The sequence below is a fragment of the Oncorhynchus mykiss genome, chromosome 9 (genome assembly GCF_057628025.1).
Source record: "Oncorhynchus mykiss isolate SJ-2025 chromosome 9, ASM5762802v1, whole genome shotgun sequence".
Lineage (NCBI taxonomy): Eukaryota > Metazoa > Chordata > Actinopteri > Salmoniformes > Salmonidae > Oncorhynchus > Oncorhynchus mykiss.
This window is the reverse complement of record NC_143030.1, coordinates 35,646,175-35,664,074: the sequence shown is the minus strand read 5'-3', so window position 1 is coordinate 35,664,074 and position 17,900 is coordinate 35,646,175. Positions and strand designations below refer to the sequence as shown.

The 17,900-nt window shown below is 42.3% G+C and overlaps 1 protein-coding gene and 1 pseudogene across 1 annotated transcript; both read right to left on the bottom strand.

The window, feature by feature from the left end:
* Nucleotides 1-1,157: 1,157 nt before the first annotated feature.
* On the bottom strand, nucleotides 1,158-5,414 carry rpl34 (ribosomal protein L34). The gene is made up of 5 exons (XM_021615423.3): nucleotides 5,179-5,414; nucleotides 4,606-4,678; nucleotides 4,236-4,335; nucleotides 1,688-1,791; nucleotides 1,158-1,283 (listed from the first exon to the last, which is right to left on the bottom strand). Exons 2-5 carry the CDS (start codon nucleotides 4,668-4,670, stop codon nucleotides 1,199-1,201), a joined length of 354 nt encoding a protein of 117 aa, XP_021471098.1. The 5' UTR covers nucleotides 4,671-4,678; nucleotides 5,179-5,414; the 3' UTR covers nucleotides 1,158-1,198.
* Nucleotides 5,415-11,288: 5,874 nt separating this feature from the next.
* The window catches only part of LOC149980896 (uncharacterized), a 42,395-nt pseudogene continuing 35,783 nt past the window's right edge, over nucleotides 11,289-17,900 (bottom strand).

The following is a 17,900-nucleotide window of genomic DNA, read 5'->3' as shown; positions in this document are numbered from 1 at the left end:
TACTCTACTACCACATATCTACAACTCAAAATCCATGTGTACGTGTATACATTGTGTGTATGTTGCTTTACAGTCAAGGCTGTTCCATAACATGTATTTTTTTTACCTGCTTTTTAAATCTGTTTCTACTGCTTGCATCAGTTACCTGATGTGGAATAGTTCCATTTAGTCATGGCTCTGTTGTATTGTGCGCTTCCCAGTCTGTTCTTGACTTCGGGACTGTGAAGATACCTCTGGTAGCATGTGTTATGGGGTATGCATGGGTGTCTGGTACCTTCATCTTGTCAACACCTCTTACAAAAACAAGATTACCAGATGTTTATCATCGTATCTTTGATAGTTTCATTTGTTAATATTGCTAGACCTCATTACTGGTTTATCATCCACCTCAGTATATTTGATGGATTCCTAGCCAAAGCAAAAGTGGCCGAGATACCTTTCTGTCCATTGATGTAGTCGCAAAGCTCTAAAATAGTTTCACAGATCAATTATCTGGGGGAATTCTCTTTAGATACCTGCGGGTAGCCAGAGTATACCAAAAAACACAGGACAATTGGAAAAATACACTACCAGCTTGATAGCAGCTGCAGCCTCTGATCATTAAATATTCTTCCAACCCAATTTGTCACTCCCATGTGACACTCGTCCTTCAACCATCAGTGCAGACTGAATTATCACCGTAATTTTTTTTTACAGGACGATCCCATTTCAAAACTGGTTTGTTTGGAGTGTTGTGACAGGTTTACATTGTATTGACCAACAAAGAATATCTATGCATACATAAAAATAAACTCACCTTCAGAATTTCAAAATTCAAGCACATGCTGCACCATCCTAATATTTAATGTCAACTGCCTGAGAATCTTGAGTAAAAATAGAAAATTCCTGGATGTAATGTCAACACTTTCTCAAAGTCCATATGTCATTAATCAGTAGCCCACACAGTCCTCAAACTCCACACTCATTCAAAACGTAAAAGCTTAAAGAGCAGTGATACTAGCAAGAGCAGTATGCAGGTACTCTTTCCCCTCTTATTCAACAGTTACCACGCACCTGCAAAAAAGAGCCCAGTTCCTTTCGAATTACATTGAGAAACAATTAAATTAAACGTCAAATTTAAAAATACTATGGCCAGTTATACAAACATGTCAGGACACTGGACTTGAATGACTTTTATTGTAGCAGTACAAATACACAATTACTTAGATTTCTGACTCTGTGCCTGTGCCTTAAGAACCTTGACAACGATCTTCTGTTCCTCAATCAGGAAAGCTCGCTTGATCCTGTGGTAGAGAGAAGGGTGAACGTTAGTTGATCAGGTAACAGTTGTTCGGGCATTGTTTGCTTGATACAAATTCTGACCAAATATCAATAAATGTAAAGCAAAATCTAATGAATCATGTCGCAAAGACCAATGCCTTCAATGTAGATTGTGGGGGGGGGGGGGGGGATCGTACTATGGATCATTTAGCTATTTGATTTTAGGACCCCTTTAGGTATACGTTTCTTTATAATTTAGGGTCTACATCTAGGAGACGAAGAAAGCGTAGGATCTATATATATATATATATATATAAAATTTTTAAAAAAAAACACATTTTACCCCCTTTTGGATAGGCACGTCATCCAATATAAACAACACTTAGACATTTTCTACAAAGGCGGTGTTGGGGATACGCTTTCTTACCGGTCGCGCACACACTTGGCACACATGGCTCCACCGTAGGCTCTGCTGACGTGCTTCTTGGTTTTTGAGAGCCTCATCAGGACCTGGGGTCTCACCGCCCGGATCTTTAAGACAAAGAAATGCTTGTGAGCACAGACAACACACAAACCTGAACCCAGGGTTATATTCAGGAGAAACCAGTGTTGCACAGTATACCGAAACTTTGGTAATTCAACCTGAAACTGTTCGGTACTAGGGTGTATTCCTCTTAGTACTTCTGTCAAATGTGTCTCATGTATTCTACTGATTGAGTGAGGATCAAGTCCATCAGCGCAGTCAATGTCCCCTTAGCACAAGAACACCATACCTGCTCCACTTACTCATTGCTAACTCTAGCCTGCCCCGAGGAATCAATGCACTCACTGGGAATTTGGGCTGTGTCACCACTTATGTTGCACAGAAATTAACACGCTTGAATAATATAACACGGCCTGAACAAATGTTGAAAATGTAAATTACTGTTCACAAAACAATGTCCCATTACAGGCTCAAACACTTTACAATGCAAGATAACAGCAGCTTCCAGCTTTGTACACCAACTTACCTTACTAGTAAACAGCTGAAGCTAACATCAATTCACTTCCCTAGTACCTTGTTTGCGATAAACCATTTCAAAGCTGATTGTAAACCAAAAAACAATTAATTCACTTAATCTCCCTGTCACGTCTCTCCCAGTCAAGACCTTTGCTCGAGACTCAAACTGAGTGTGTGTGGGAATAAAGATAGATCTTAAAGAGAAAGTGTACACTTTAATAAAAGAGATTGTTTTTATGCAAGTGTTGAGAAGTACAATAAAATAAGTTGAAGGGATAGATACTTATATGTAGCCCCATGAAATAAGCCAAAACAAGCTAGTCAATGCACACCTGTTGAATATGCATGCACCTGTACTATAAATTGATTTCCCCAGTTAATCAATAGACTAGATTTAACATTCAAATAACTGATTACAATACCATCATGTTACGTAGTTATATTTGTAAAAAAACAAAGTAAAATTGACTGCATGTATTGAGTAGCTTGGATGAATAAGGTGCCCAGAGTAAACTGCCTGCTACTCTGTCCCAGATGGTAATATGCATATTATTAGTAGTATTGGATAGAAAACACTGAAGTTTCTAAAACAGTTTGAATGATGTCTGAGTATAACAGAACTCATATGGCAATCTGCGCGGTCACGCCGTTCCTTCTTTTTCCTCTTTAATGAATACGCTATTGTCCGGGTGGAATATTATTGAAGATTTATTATAAAAAAGACCCTAAGGATTGATTGTAAACATCCTTTGACATGTTTCTAATTTCTGCTTTTTGTGATCTCTTTGGTTGGAAAATGGCTGAATGCAGTCTGTGACTAGTTGCTAACCTAACATAATGATATGTTCTGTGTTCGCCGAAAAGCCTTTTTGAAGTCGGACACTGTGGTTGGATTAACGAGAAGTGTGTCTCTAAAATGGTGTAAAATACTTGTATGTGTAACAGATGTATATGTATTCTCAAAATATATCACTTCGGCCAGTGGTCCCCCCAGTTGAGCATTTATTTATGTTGTTAAATGGGAAACAGCACGTTAGTTGTGCAGGGCTTAACGGTATTGATGGCTGTCGATGGCAAAATCCCTTGCATCACATTTTCATACTGGGAAGACCTGACGTTCGCGATCTCCCCCTATTCATGCTACCAGGAGCTCCCTGAGAATTCCACTTGTGCAGAATGCGAAACATAGGCCTCTGGCGTGCATCAGCAACCACAGTACTTCTTGAAGCCGGGTCTCCGATCCCTCCACGTGACGTCCGGCGAAGACAAGTCACGGCACCAGTGTAACAGTATAACTTTAGACCGTCCCCTCGCCCGAACTAGGGACCCTCTGCACACATCAACAACAGTCACCCACGAAGCATCGTTACCCATCGCTCCACAAAAGCCGCGGCCCTTGCAGAGCAAGGGGAACCACTACTTCAAGGTCTCAGAGCAAGTGACGTCACCGATTTAAATGCTATTTAGCGCGCACCACCGCTGACTAGCTAGCTGTTTCACATCCGTTACATATGGTCGAGGAATTTTAATTATGAGATTTGTCGTTTTGAATTTGGCTCCCTGCAATTTCACTGGCCTTTGGCGAGGTGGGACGCTATAGCGTCCCGAACGATCCCAGAGGGGTTAATGCATGCAAAAACCAAACATTTCACATGCAATGAAATTGAACTCAAGATCGGTCTGGATCAAGTGCCATTTTGGCATTCGACGTAGTGCTTTCACCCATCCTTAGGGCACATTCAAACCAATGTGTAAAAAAAGACAGGTTAAGTGGAAGCAGTGCGTTGGGGGTGGCTAATATTGTGTTGTGCTCAGCCTGAAAAGTTGTGATGTATTATCAAATAATTTCCACCCAACCACACTGACATGCATTTTGGTTGAGGTACTTATATGCACAATTCAGACACAGAATTTATGGCGAGTCGAACTGAATAGAAATTAAGAGTGGACTGGCACAGTTAAGAGCTTTACTTACTCCGCGCAGTCTACCAGGGCAGATTCCGCATGCGGACTTGGGGGCCTTGCCCACCTTCTTGGTGTACAGGTACACAATGCGGTTACCAGGAGTCCGGGACCTGCAAGCAGGGTCATACACAATGCAAAGTTGTCCACAATATTTAGAAAGGGATAAAAACATCAGTTGTTCCTACTTCCTATTTAAAAGCAATAGCTACAGCTAGGTATAATCGTGCAAACCAGTACAACTTACTAGGAACAACCAATTAGTTTAGGCCATGAGAAATGCCAGGCAATGTAATAACTAACAATGGCAAAGAAGCTAAAGAAATGGCATAGCAGACAAGGGAATTGCAACGCAATTAGTAGATAAAGATCATGTTACTTACAGCCTAGTTTTGTTGGAGGCAGTGTTGTAGGACAACCTACGACGGTAAGTCAAGCGCTGGACCATGTTGATACCTGTAAATACATAACAGATTGCAGGACAGTAGAATACATTGCTCACCGATTGATTTGCTACATAACTAGATAGCTAAATAACGAACTAGTTAGCTAGCTTGGGGACTGCGGATGGAGTCAACATTATTGATCAATGCTACTAGCAAAAATGCTTAATACCCAAAAAACGAATCAATGAAGAAATAACATTTTACTTGCATGTATACACTCTGCCATTTCAACAAGACTACCTCCGGTAGTAAAACCACTTAAATGGTAATGCGTTTTGGTACCAAAATTGACATCTCTGCTTTGGGCTAAACGTTACTGAAGGCATGATACTAAGAAACGACAAGACAGTACTAGGATAAGAAGAAATCATTAAATACTTTCAATAATGTGTTTACGGTTTCTAACACTGTGGAAATATGGTATTTGAAATACTTTTTGTCATATTATAACAACAGATTACAGCAGATTATTTTGACATAAAATGTGCGAAGAAATATCGGCCTCCATACCTGATATTACCGTTACCGGAAGAGGAAGAACCAAAGAAGTTGCTCTGAAATGTTAAGTTTTCTCACCACCGGATATTTCCTCAACTTCTTAAAATATGCTGCCACCTAGTGACGATTGTGTGACCTCCCGTTGAGACGCCCACAACATTGATTTTAGATGACTGAAACTATTATAATTCAAAGTTCCATGTAGCCAGTTATTTAACTTGTGGTGTAGTATGATCTAAAATAAGGACAACAAGGTTCTAGCTCCAGCCTGTTTATTAACCTAACCCTCGCATGTCCTACATAGGCACGGTTACCCACAAGGGACATCCTACTACAGTGGCCCGCCATCCAACTATCAAATCAAATCCAAATTTTGTGGTCACATACACATGGTTGGCAGATGTTAACGCGAGTGTAGTGAAACGCTTGTGCTTCTAGTTCCGACAGTGCAGTAATATCTAACAAGTAATGAACAATTTCACAACAACTACCTAATACACACAAATGTAAATGGATGGCTGTCTCTGTATTAGTGATGGCTATTTAACAGTCTGATGGCCTTGAGACAGAAGCTGTTTTTCAGTCTCTCGGTCCCCGCTTTGATGCACCTGTACTGACCTCGTCTTCTGAATCGTAGTGTAACAGTATAACTTTAGTCTATCGGCAGTGGCTTGGGTGGTTGTTGTCCTTGATGATCTTCTTGGCCTTCCTTTGACATCGGGTGTTGTAGGTGTCCTGGAGGGCAGGTAGTTTGCCCCCGGTGATGCGTTGTGCAGACCACACCACCCTGTGGAGAGCCTTGCGGTTGTGGGCGGTTCAGTTGCCGTACCAGGCGGCGATACAGCCCGACAGGATGTGCAGATATAAAAGGGGGGTTCTAGGTGACAAGACAAATTTCTTCAGCCTCCTGAGGTTGAAGAGGCGCTTGCTGCGCCTTCTTCACTACACTGTCTGTGTTGGTGGACCATTTCAGTTTGTTCGTGATATGTTCGCAGAGGAACTTAAAACTTTCCACCTTCTCCAATACTGTTCCATTGATGTGGATGGGGGGGTGCTCCCTCTGCTGTTTCCTGAAGTCCACGATCATCTCCTTTGTTTTGTTGACGTTGAGTGAGAGGTTGTTTTCCTGACACCACACTCTGAGTGCCCTCACCTCTTCCCTTGTAGTTGTTGTTAATCAAGCATATAAGCTATAAAGGGATAGTTTCCTCAAAATACAAATCAACAAGATTTCCCCACTTCCGTTGGCTCACCAAGGCAGTTTTTTTTGGCGGGGTTACATTCCCTCAGGCCCATCCCTCAGCTGTATACCAAAACATGTGTAAGCGGTCAAAAACTAAAACTAATCCTAGACTGTAGCTTTCATTCTTGTTTTATTGTATATTATTTTCTATTAGTTTGTATAAAGTGTATTGTAGGGTGAATTCAGAAAAAGTGGGACATTATTTAAACTGGGATAGCTTAATCCTCATGCCTTTATTTCTTGGTCTGACAAGTGTGCAGAGACTTTTTCCTGTTTCTCCAGTTTGGCCTTTTGCCTCCAGCACCTTCACAAATCAGATTTGGGTGTGTAGTTGAGATGCTCTGCCCCCTCTGTGATGTAACACCAATGAAGTGGTTTCTCTGCAAGGGTTTAGTGACAATAGTTTTGATTTAGTAGATAATAGGGAGAAAAAAAATTGCCAAATGCCAAATTTATGTTTCAATTTTGTAATTCAGTCATTTTGTTGTTGTTGTCCCACTTTACCAACCATAGATGCTCAAATAAGACAGCATGGAGTAGCTAAAGTGATAAATCCCTGCGACAAACAAATGCATGTTTTGGCACAAGGCCACATCTATAACAAACAATCAAACATTTTGAGGATAGTGACACATGATGCCTGCCACAAGAGTCAATTTCACATATACAGTGCCTTCAGAAAGTATTCACACCCCTTGACAGCCTGCATTTAAAATTGATTAATTTCATAGTTTTGTCACAAAACCCCATAATGTGAAAGTGGAAATATGTTTTTAGAAATTATACAAATTCATAAAAAATTAAAAGCTGAAATGTCTTGAGTCAATAAGTATTCAACCCCATTTTTACGGCAACTGTCACGGTCGTCCTCCTCTTCATCTGAAGAGGAGTGGCGAGAAGGATCGGAGGACCAAAATGCGGCGTGGTATGTGTTCATCATGAATTTTAATAAAGAAAACACTGAACACTGAAACACACTATACAAAAACAATAAACAAAATAATGACCGTGCCTCTCGTACCTGTCGCGCTGCAGTGCTGCCTCCTCATATCGCCGCCGTCCAGCTTTCGCTGCCTCCAGCTCTGCTTTGAGGCGGCGATATTCCCCAGCCTGTGCCCAGGGTGTCACACCCTGACCATAGTTTGCTTTCTATGTTTCTATGTTTTGTTTGGTCAGGGTGTGATCTGAGTGGGCATTCTGTGTTGTGTGTCTAGTTTGTCTGTTTCTGTGTTTGGCCTGATATGGTTCTCAATCAGAGGCAGGTGTTATTCATTGTCTCTGATTGGGAACCATATTTAGGTAGCCTGTTTGGTGTTGGGTTTTGTGGGTGATTGTTCCTGTCTCTGTGTTTGCACCAGATAGGGCTGTTTCGGTCTTTCACATTTCTGGGTTTTGTTAGTCTATTCATGTATAGTTTCTTTATTAAAGAACCATGAATAATAACCACGCTGTGTTTTTGTCCGCCTCTCCTTCGACACAAGAGAACCGTTACACAGGGTCCCTCTCCGTTAAATATCTCCTCCCATGTCCAGGAGTCCTGTGATGCTGAGCGCTGTTGCTGCTGCTGTCGTCGCTGTCTTTTACCACGCCGCTTGGTCCTTGGTTGGTGGGTGATTCTGTCACGGTCGTCCTCCTCTTCATCTGAAGAGGAGAGGCGAGAAGGATCGGAGGACCAAAATGCAGCGTGGTATGTGTTCATGAATTTTAATAAAGAAAACACTGAACACTGAAACACACTATACAAAAACAATAAACGAAATAACAACCGTGACGCTAATGAGAACTGTGCTGACACAAGCAATCAACATAGACAATCACCCACAAACAAACAGTGCAACCCAGGCTACCTTAGTATGATTCTCAATCAGAGACAACTAATGACACCTACCTCTGATTGAGAACCATACTAGGACAGAAGGACAGAGGTGAAGAGGAAAAATGCAGCTACATGCTCCTCTGGATCGGTGAAAAAGGGAGAGATATTTACAACACATGGACACTTGCCGAGGCTGAATCAAAGGTACAGTAAACGTACTACAATAATTTTGAAGCATATGTTGCGCCGAAGACCAATATGATTTTCGCTAGGTACAAATTCCATGAAAAAGTACAGGGAGCTAGCGAGTCTTTTGAACAGTTTGTGACAGAGCTGTGTCTGCTTGTGAAAGACTGTGATTATGCAAACAAGGATGAGATGGTCAGGGACAGTATTGTATTTGGAATACACTCACCGCGAGTGAGAGTGAACCTTTTGAATGTTGGGTCTGAGGTAACAGACAAAGCTATCGACATAGCCAGATCTCACGAGTTAGCACAGGCTCAGATGAAAACCATTTCGCGCGGCAGCACGAGCGCATCACGTGAAGAAGCAGTGCACTGCAGTCAGGCAGACATCAAAGCACACCTCCGGTGCACAGAGAGCGTGTTTTACAAAACGCCCCAAAATGTGGATATTGTGGATACAAAGTGCATGGCGAACAAGGAAATTGCCCAGCTAAACTGACTGGTTATGGTGGTGAACAGCTCCCAGTAAAAGGCACATGCACTTTTAAATGCAAATACAAGGAAAGTGACATGATGTTGGACTTTTATGTTGTTGACACTAGAGCACCTGCAGTGCATGTTTAGACATGGACCTCATCAAGCTAGTTTTATCAGTGACAGCACCAGTAGAGACAGACAATTTACTGGAGGAGTTTGCTGATCTTTTTACAGGAATAGGATTATTCCCAGGAGAATGCACCATTCACCTTGACCCCAACGCAACCCCTGTGGTCTATCCACCGAGAAAGATTCCCCTTGCTCTCCGTGCCCGTCTGAAGAAAGAGTTGGAGACCATGGAGCAATCTGACATAGTCACCAAGGTTACAGAACCGACTGACTGGGTAAACGCATTAGTGGTGGTGGAGAAACCACGCACAGGCAAGCTCCGAGTATGTCTCGACCCAAGAGACTTGAACAAGGCTATCAAACGCCCCCATTACCCTTTACCAACGCTAGATGGCATCACACACAAGCTAGCGGGAGCACACTACTTCAGTGTCAAGGACGCTAGATCAGGATACTGGGCTATCAAGCTCACAGAAGAGTCATCTAAGCTCACAACATTCAACACACCGTTTGGACGCTACAAGTTCCGAAGCCTGCCTTTTGGGATTATCTCAGCCCAAGACGAGTTTCAGCGAAAGATCGACGAAGTGTACGAACGCCTCGACGGAGTTGTGGCAATTGTGGGCGACAGCCTTGTCTGTTGTCAAACCAAAGAGGAGCACGACCAAAACCGCCGCAGAGGATTCCGGCTCAACCCCGAGAAGAGCACAGAGGTCAGCTACTTTGGACATCTTCTCACAGCAAATGGAATCAAGCCAGATCCACAGAAGATCTCAGCCATAAAAGAAATGGAGCCACCAAAACCATGCAGAGCTGAAAAACAGTGCTTGGCATGGTCAATTACTTAGCCAAGTTGGCACCCAGCCTCTCCAATGCTAATGCACCCCTGCATCAACTGCTAAAGCAGTCCAGTGAGTTCCTCTGGGAAAAGCTTTCCAGAAAGTGAAAGACTTGATCACGAGAGAACCATGACTAATCCTTGCCTACTACGACCCCAACAAAGAGCTCAGACTCCAAGTGGACGCATCGAAGTATGGACTAGGTGCAGTGTTACTGCAAGAAGGAAAGCCCATCGGCTACGCTTCCAAATCTCTCACAGACTGTGAAATCAACTACGCTCAAATTGAAAAGGAGCTCTACGCCATTCTGTTCGACTGTAAACGTTTCCCATCAGTACATATATGGACGACAAGTCATTGTGGAATCTGACCACAAGCCCCTTGAGTCAATTATGAGGAAACCACTAGCTGCAGCCCCGCCAAGGCTACAGAGAATGATCCTTCAAAACTACAAAAATACGACTTCACAATCACTCACCGTCCAGGCAAAGACATCCCTGTCGCAGACACACTCTCCAGGAAGTTTCTTACCTATAAGGACAGTAGCCTCAGTGAAGGCATGGACATGCAAGTGCACACTGTGTACAGCAACTTACCAGTTAGTGACACAAAACTGAAGGAGATCCAAGCAGAAACAGAAAAGGACACACAACTCGCACAGCTGAGGAAAGTCATACAGGGTGGATGGCCTGAGGAGAGGAGAAAATGCCCTCAGCATTTCAGCATCTCAGCATTCTGGAACCATCGTGATGAACTATCACGATCAACGGAATAATTTTCAAAGGAGAGAAAATCATTATTCCTACCAGTCTTAAAGAAGAGATTTTGACCAAGATCCATGCTGGACACATGGGAATGGAAAAGTGCAAACAGAGAGCATGGGACATCTTATTTTGGCCCGGAATGTGCAAACAAATAGAGGACATTGTTGGTAAATGAGCCATATGTCTTGAATGACGACCCTCAAACACCAAAGAGCCAATGTTACCTCACTGTATCCCAGACCAACCCTGGCAGGTCGTGGCAACTGATCTGTTCACCTGGAACAATGAGGACTACATCGTAACAGTGGACTACTACAGCAGATACTTCGAACTCGACAAGCTTCAAGGCACCACATCTGCAGCTGTGATACACAAGCTGAAAGCAGCCAGGCATGGCATTGTAGAGACTTTAATATCTGACAGTGGGCCCTGTTACAAATCAAATGAGTTTGAATCCTTCACAAAAGCATGGGAGTTTACACGTCACCACAAGCCCACATTACCCTCAAAGTAATGGCTGATAAATCTGTGCAGATTGCTAAATCACTCATGGATAAAGCAAAAACGGACAAGAGAGACCCCTACCTCAGTCTCCTTGAATACCGCAACACTCCAGTTGACAACTTCAAATCACCAGCCCAGCTGTTGATGAGCTGCAGACTTCGCTCAATCCTTCCCAGCACCAACCAGCAGCTGCAACCTGAGGTCGTCAGCTACAAGGAAATGCATGAAAAACGTGTACAGAGATAACAACAACAAAAGCAATACTACGACAGGTCAGCTAGACCACTACCACCACTGATCGACGGAGAGTCAGTTAGAATCCAGGAGCATGGCCTCTGGAAGCCAACAGTCGTCATCCAGCTAGCTGACACTGAACGTTCATATCAAGTCCGCACCGCAGAAGGAGTGGTGTACCACCGCAATCATCGTCACCTACTGAACACAAAAGAACAACACACTGATGAGATGAACTGTTCCCCTGAAAGAGAACTTGATGAACTAAACACACACACAGCACAACATACACCATACTTACCTGCAACACCACAAGAACTGTTGACTGACACAGAAGCATGCTCAGCATCATATCGCACAAGGTTAGGAAGAGATGTCAAGCCCAGAGCTGTCCTAGACCTGTGAAACATCAAAGGGTGTTGGCGGATCGCTGCCCTAAAAGAGTTCCAGACTGTAAACTTGTTATTGAAAGTTCACTTGAAATGCTTTGGTATTGTATTTGTTTGAAATGTTAAGATGTTATTTCTACAGTGAAAGCTGAGTTGCTGAGAATCCCTTGTTTGAAAAGTAACAGTATGTTGGATTATTGTTTCAGAGTCTATGTTGATTCAGTTGGTGTAGTGTAAGGAAGTGCTATTTCTTATGCAGGTGACCAGCCTACTGCTATTACATTGCTATAACTGAGACAACGTATTTTCACAGTAAAACATGTTAGGTCCCATACAGGATAGCTCCCACACCCACACACACAGCACACACACATTACACACACTAACTGCCGAGGACACACAGATAAGACATACACCCACACATTGGGAGGAAGAGACAGCCTTGACTTGCAGAAACCAGCGCACACACCTAATCTCCTTTTTTAGCTGAACATTGTGTGACAAGGAACGGCACGACAAGACTCAGAGGGATGACGGACGGCCCAACAGGACCAACCAGAAGACCAGAACTTCTAGACTCAACCTACTTTCTGTACTGTATATAACATACATGCACTCTGTTATCGGGGCTTCTTTTCTGCTGGTTCCTTAAGAACCGAATGAAATGGGCCCGTATACGTTGTACCAGATATCTTTACTCATAATTAAACTGTCACTTGTCATACAATTTACCACCTTGTCTGAATCGATCCTTGACCGGCTCACCCTCCTACATATCCCATTATCAAAAGAATCTTGGTAGCAGAGAGATGGTTTACTAACGACCCAGTCCAGAGTGGTTGATGTGGGTGTGAGGGGGCGAGTTGGTGAAAGGACGGTTCCCGGAGGACAGGTGAAAACTTTCGGGGGTGGACAACAATTCTGCTCAACTCGGGAAACTGATCTCTGGTCGACCACAAAATAAGGTAAGCAAAACCGGTTAAATCGAACTTTGCATATTGTCGAATAGTCATACCAAATTACGATCAGTAGTACCGAGTGTGGGTAAGAATTTTTGTGTAAATTTAACATAAATAATTGACTTGAAATTGACAGTGAAGTAAACATTAGTGGGAATTAGAATATCCCGATAGTCCGGCTTGTGACCGGTCCGGCTTGTGTCCGGTCAGGGATAAGTAGTAGTAGACCTAAATAACCCGAGGGTCCGGCTTGTGTCCGGTCAGGGATAACTAACAATAAATATAGAATATTCCGATAGTCCGGCTTGTGTCCGGTCCGGCTGAGACCGGTCAGGAATAAAATAGTCAATATAGAGTTGCTACCGATAGTCCGGCTAGTGTCCGGTCCGGCTTGTGTCCGGTAAGGTGATCTATAATTGGGCATAGATTTAACCAATAGCCAGGCTTGTGACCGGTGAGGTGTCTACAAAAGGTTAATATATTGAATCTCTAATTAGGCATAGATATAACCAATAGCCAGGCTTGTGACCAGTGAGGTTAAAACCAATAGCCAGGCTTGTGACCGGTGAGGTGTCTACAAAAGATTAATGTATGTTGGACTGAAAAGTCCGCTTTGTGTTTTGGTCTGAACTGATGTGATAAATGTACAAATGTGTGACGTCGTGGAATAAGATGTTCTAATTGATCGATTTTGTTGAAGCTATGTACATGTAAGAATGTTCGTGTATCGACTATAGTATAAATGTAAACGGAGTTTCACAAGACCCTGTTATTATTTCCTAAATTCTAAAAGTATTATCCAATCATTAAACCATTATTGTTGAAAATTCTGGATATACGAAGGAGAAGCTCTGAGATAAGGCAGAGTACGAGCAATAGTGTCTCCAAGAATACATCGTTGATATTAACTAACGACGGGCTAAGTATATTCAGGTAGTCTGTGAGAATTCCGATTAAATTCCGATTAAATTCAAATTAAGATAAATTTAATTCCGATTAAAGCAAATTCACCATGGCGACCCCTAACACTCCTAAGCTGAAATTTAATGATTTCCTAGACCAAAAAATGGAATATAGATCAGGGGGAAAGGAACAATGGAAGCATATCAAGAAAGTTTGGGAGGGATTGAAGTTAAGATGGACAAAAGCAGGTTATCTAGGAGGGGGGCCGCCAACAGGGGCCCAGTTGAAAACAATGGAATGTGGGTTAAGAGAGACGTTGCAGGAGGCTAGAGACAAGGAGGTAGAAAGAAACAAGAGCCGTTTATTTAAGAATCAAGGGACTAAACAGAGAGAAAGAGCAGAAGCGGAACTAAAAAATAGGAACTTGGGCTATCGAGGAGACGCGCAGAGTGCAACTGAATAAGAAACCAGAAATGGGGGTGGTTACTCCCACAGAGGGGGAAGATGAGCTGACGGACCTCCCTCAGGAGATGTCGCCAAATCCCTCTCTGCTGTTTGATGTAAATTACTAAATTTAAACTATTATGATGTGTGAGATTGGAAAATAGTTGAGAAAGTAATATCTCTATTGGCAACTGCAATTTTATTATTGATCGACAATACTTAATGGTGCATTGTGTATGGGATGTACTAGTATGCCTGGCTGGTAGGTGGTAACAGAGAACACTTACTACATGTATGAATGGTGGGTAACGAGTGATCACCAAAGTGCGAATGGAAAGCCATATGATGCGAATGTGATGTACTAGGCAGGGCCAAGTGTGAATGACGGATATTTGAATTGATTACTCGGACTTGAGACCGATTTAGCCTTTGGGAAAGGGTCTCTCTAAGGTCCTAACAAAGCATAGGTGTGTGTGTGAAGTACATCGGGTAGTGAAGTCGGCGCACTGACTACCAAGTTTGAGTGAGGCAGTTTTAGTAAAGGCATAGGTTGTTGACAGTATTGTAATGTACATAAAATATCGTTGAATATAGAAAAGGTGTTGAAAACGCTGAAGTCCACTCTAGAATTGAATGAAGGCAGAGAGGGTAAGGAGTGGAAGAGACGGGGTGAGAAGCTGTACAGAGAATGGACAGAAGGCGGGGACATTGTGTCTCCCACTGGTCTGCTTGCTGGGGTGCATGAAATACGCTTGATATTCAGTCGGGAACTAATATCGGTATGAATGAGGTCGGGGACCAAGCGAGTGTGGTACATTAGGTATTTCAGTTGGAGCTGGTACCGGTGAGAATGTTGAAAAAGTCGCAGGCTTGCTGATGGGAGTTATATCATAGAATATTGAGGGGGTGTGCATGACAGTTGGAAAAAGTGTTAAACTCTATTAACGTAAAATTCTGTGTGTAGATTTATATTATGAGGTTTGAACTATACTAATATTGTAGAATTACATAATCAACATCTGAACATACTTACGTTAAACATTAATTGAGCCACTGAATAATAGATAAGATATACACTAGGGACGGGGCGAAGGGTGTGTTCGATGTAAAACGGGAGTGATGTTCTAACCAAGTGCTGAGAAATAAGGTAGATTTATTTTGTTCTTTTAATTAATTTACACAAGTACTTCCCGGTTATTGATTTTGGTTTGATTGTTCAGATAACACCACTGAAATTAAACAGGAGGTTAAGGTATACTAACATTAGAATCTGTTTTCATTATGGGGAACAATGAAAGGCCCGCAGAGTGGATTGCAGGCTGATATTATTTTATGTTAAAGGGACAGTGCACGTTTATCACAATTGTGTGAGTTTATTGGCAGGGTATAAAGCATTTTGGGGAGACAATCCTTTAAAGACTGAATGAGTTACATGAAACATTGAGGAAATTTAAAACAAATTATTTGAAGGTATTATTATAATTATTAGGTTTTGTTTGTCGCAAACGTTTTGGGTTTAAGGGGATTTCCATGTTCCCAGAGACAATATATCTTAAAGGGGTACACTCACATATGAAATATTATACGTTTTTATTTTCTGAGTCTTAATTAAATAGGTGAAATCTTTTGATAGAGGAATGTTGTTTAATATAGTAAGAAACACTTCTTTGAAGGGGTGGTATGACTTATGACCTCCATTGTAACTTTCCTTTGTGGTCTGATCAGCCTCATTGGAAAGCCATTTGGATGGAGAATCTAGGGTAATTTGTAATACTGATATTAAGGTAATTTAATACAAAAAGGCTTTGAAATTTACATTATAGTGTCAATATATTTTCTCTGATGAACGTGGTGTGAAAATTCAGCTAGGATAAGTTTTATTTATGGTAGACTCATGTTAAGTATTTGGGACATATTTTGAGCCAACAGGGCAGGGAAGAAATTGAGATATTTGTGTTTGGTTTTAACACCTGTATATAGGGGGTGCCATTTGAATATTTAATTTGTGGTCATGGGTAATACGTTTTTTTATTTTTTATTTTTTTTATTTTGTATTTTATTTTTTAAGGTAAATTAATTATAGTGGGGTTTAATTAACCTATATAAGGACTTTAGAAAGTGCCACCATAGACATGTTTTTCTAAAAAAAAAATCCATGAGTTTAGATAAAGCCAAACAGTGAGACATTTAGTTCAAATTTGGAAACATGAGAAAACGAGCTACAGACAGATAAGGGGAAAAGGCAGACAGAAGAGCCCTCCCCTGCACTGCAGAGACCTTGAAGGTTGGAGAGCAGAGAGGAGAAGTTTTAAAAGGGAGCCAGGACGAGCAAAGATAACAGAATGTGTAGATAACAGTTATTGAGTGGAGACAAAAGGGAGAATTGGACATGTGGAAAATGAAAGGGGCGCTCCTACATGATAATGTCAGAACAGAAGGATAATATACTAATCTTACCTAAGTCATTATTTAGAGTAGGTAAGGTTGTTACCTGGGCAGAGCCAGGTATCAAAAGGGGGATGGGTAAATTGTGGTCTAGGATAGGATGGGGCCTATTGGATAAGAAACTAAAGATATAATCAGATAAAACATATGAGAAACTGTTTGTTAACCAAGCCTGTATGTCCAGGATTTTATGCATTACAGGTGAACTACAGGTGAAGTCACTCAATCCAGTCCCAGAGGCTTGTTGGGGGGACCACTCCTGGTGACAGCTAGCTGAAAGAGCTACCCGGATTCATATCGCACGGGGGAGGGTAGCACACACTGACACTGTCGAACAATAAACAGTGTTCGAGAGGAGAACTGGAATTAACAGGATTCCGGGGGCCATCTCTCGAATGAAGTAACCCTCCCTGTCCTGTCACCCCTGTTTTTGTTCATAGAAGTGAAGATGTGTCTCTTGCTAGTGATGTGTTCTCTGGGAGAGGGTGGGGCTTTACAGGAGTGTCAGTGTACCTGTGTAATGGGGGAGGGTGTCCATATGGGGATTACATGATAACCAACTTGGGACAATTCTAGGATTGGAGAAGAGGGTATTCTTAAATTACCCTCCAATACTACTGGAAGCTGTGCACTTGTTACTCTCCTTTTGCCTGTTTCTATCTACCCTACAGAGGCTGGAGACCTCATCCTTAGGGTCCAGAGGGTGAACCCTGAATATTGGAGGGGACGTTCCAGGCGTGCCACCACCCCATCTAGTGGTGATCCGACGTACATAGACGCCATTGGAGTCCTGACGAGTACAAGTTGGTGGATCAGGTGGCAGCTGGGTTTGAGCCCTCCATTTGTTGGTGGTGCACTGTTAATAAAAATGTGGATAGAATACATTCCAGAATCGCATTGCAGTGGATATGCTACCGGCAGAGAAAGGTGGAGCTTGCACTATGTTTGGTGAACAGTGTTGTACTTTCATCCCTAATAACACAGCCTCCGATGGTAGCTTGACCGTAGCCCTAGAAGGTTTGAGGACTCTGAATGGTAAAATGAAATCTCATTCTGGGATTGATACCTCAATGTGGGACTCCTGGATGAGTGCCTTTGGTAAATATAAAACCCTGGTTTCCTCCATTTTGGTCTCCATTTCGGTGTTCGCGGCCATTTTGGTTCTCTGTGGATGCTGTTGCATTCCATGTATCCGTTCCCTTACCACTAGGGTTATCTCTAGAGCTATTGACCCTTCCCCCCTTTCCCAGATGTTTCCTCTGCTTGCTAATGACCTGCCCGAATTTGAGGATGAGGTTGAGAGTGCCTACTAGGTTTTGTTTTTCTTTTCATGAAATGCTATGACTGCTGAAATAAGGGATAATGAGTGACACCCTAGTGGGTGTCAAAAAGGGGGGCTT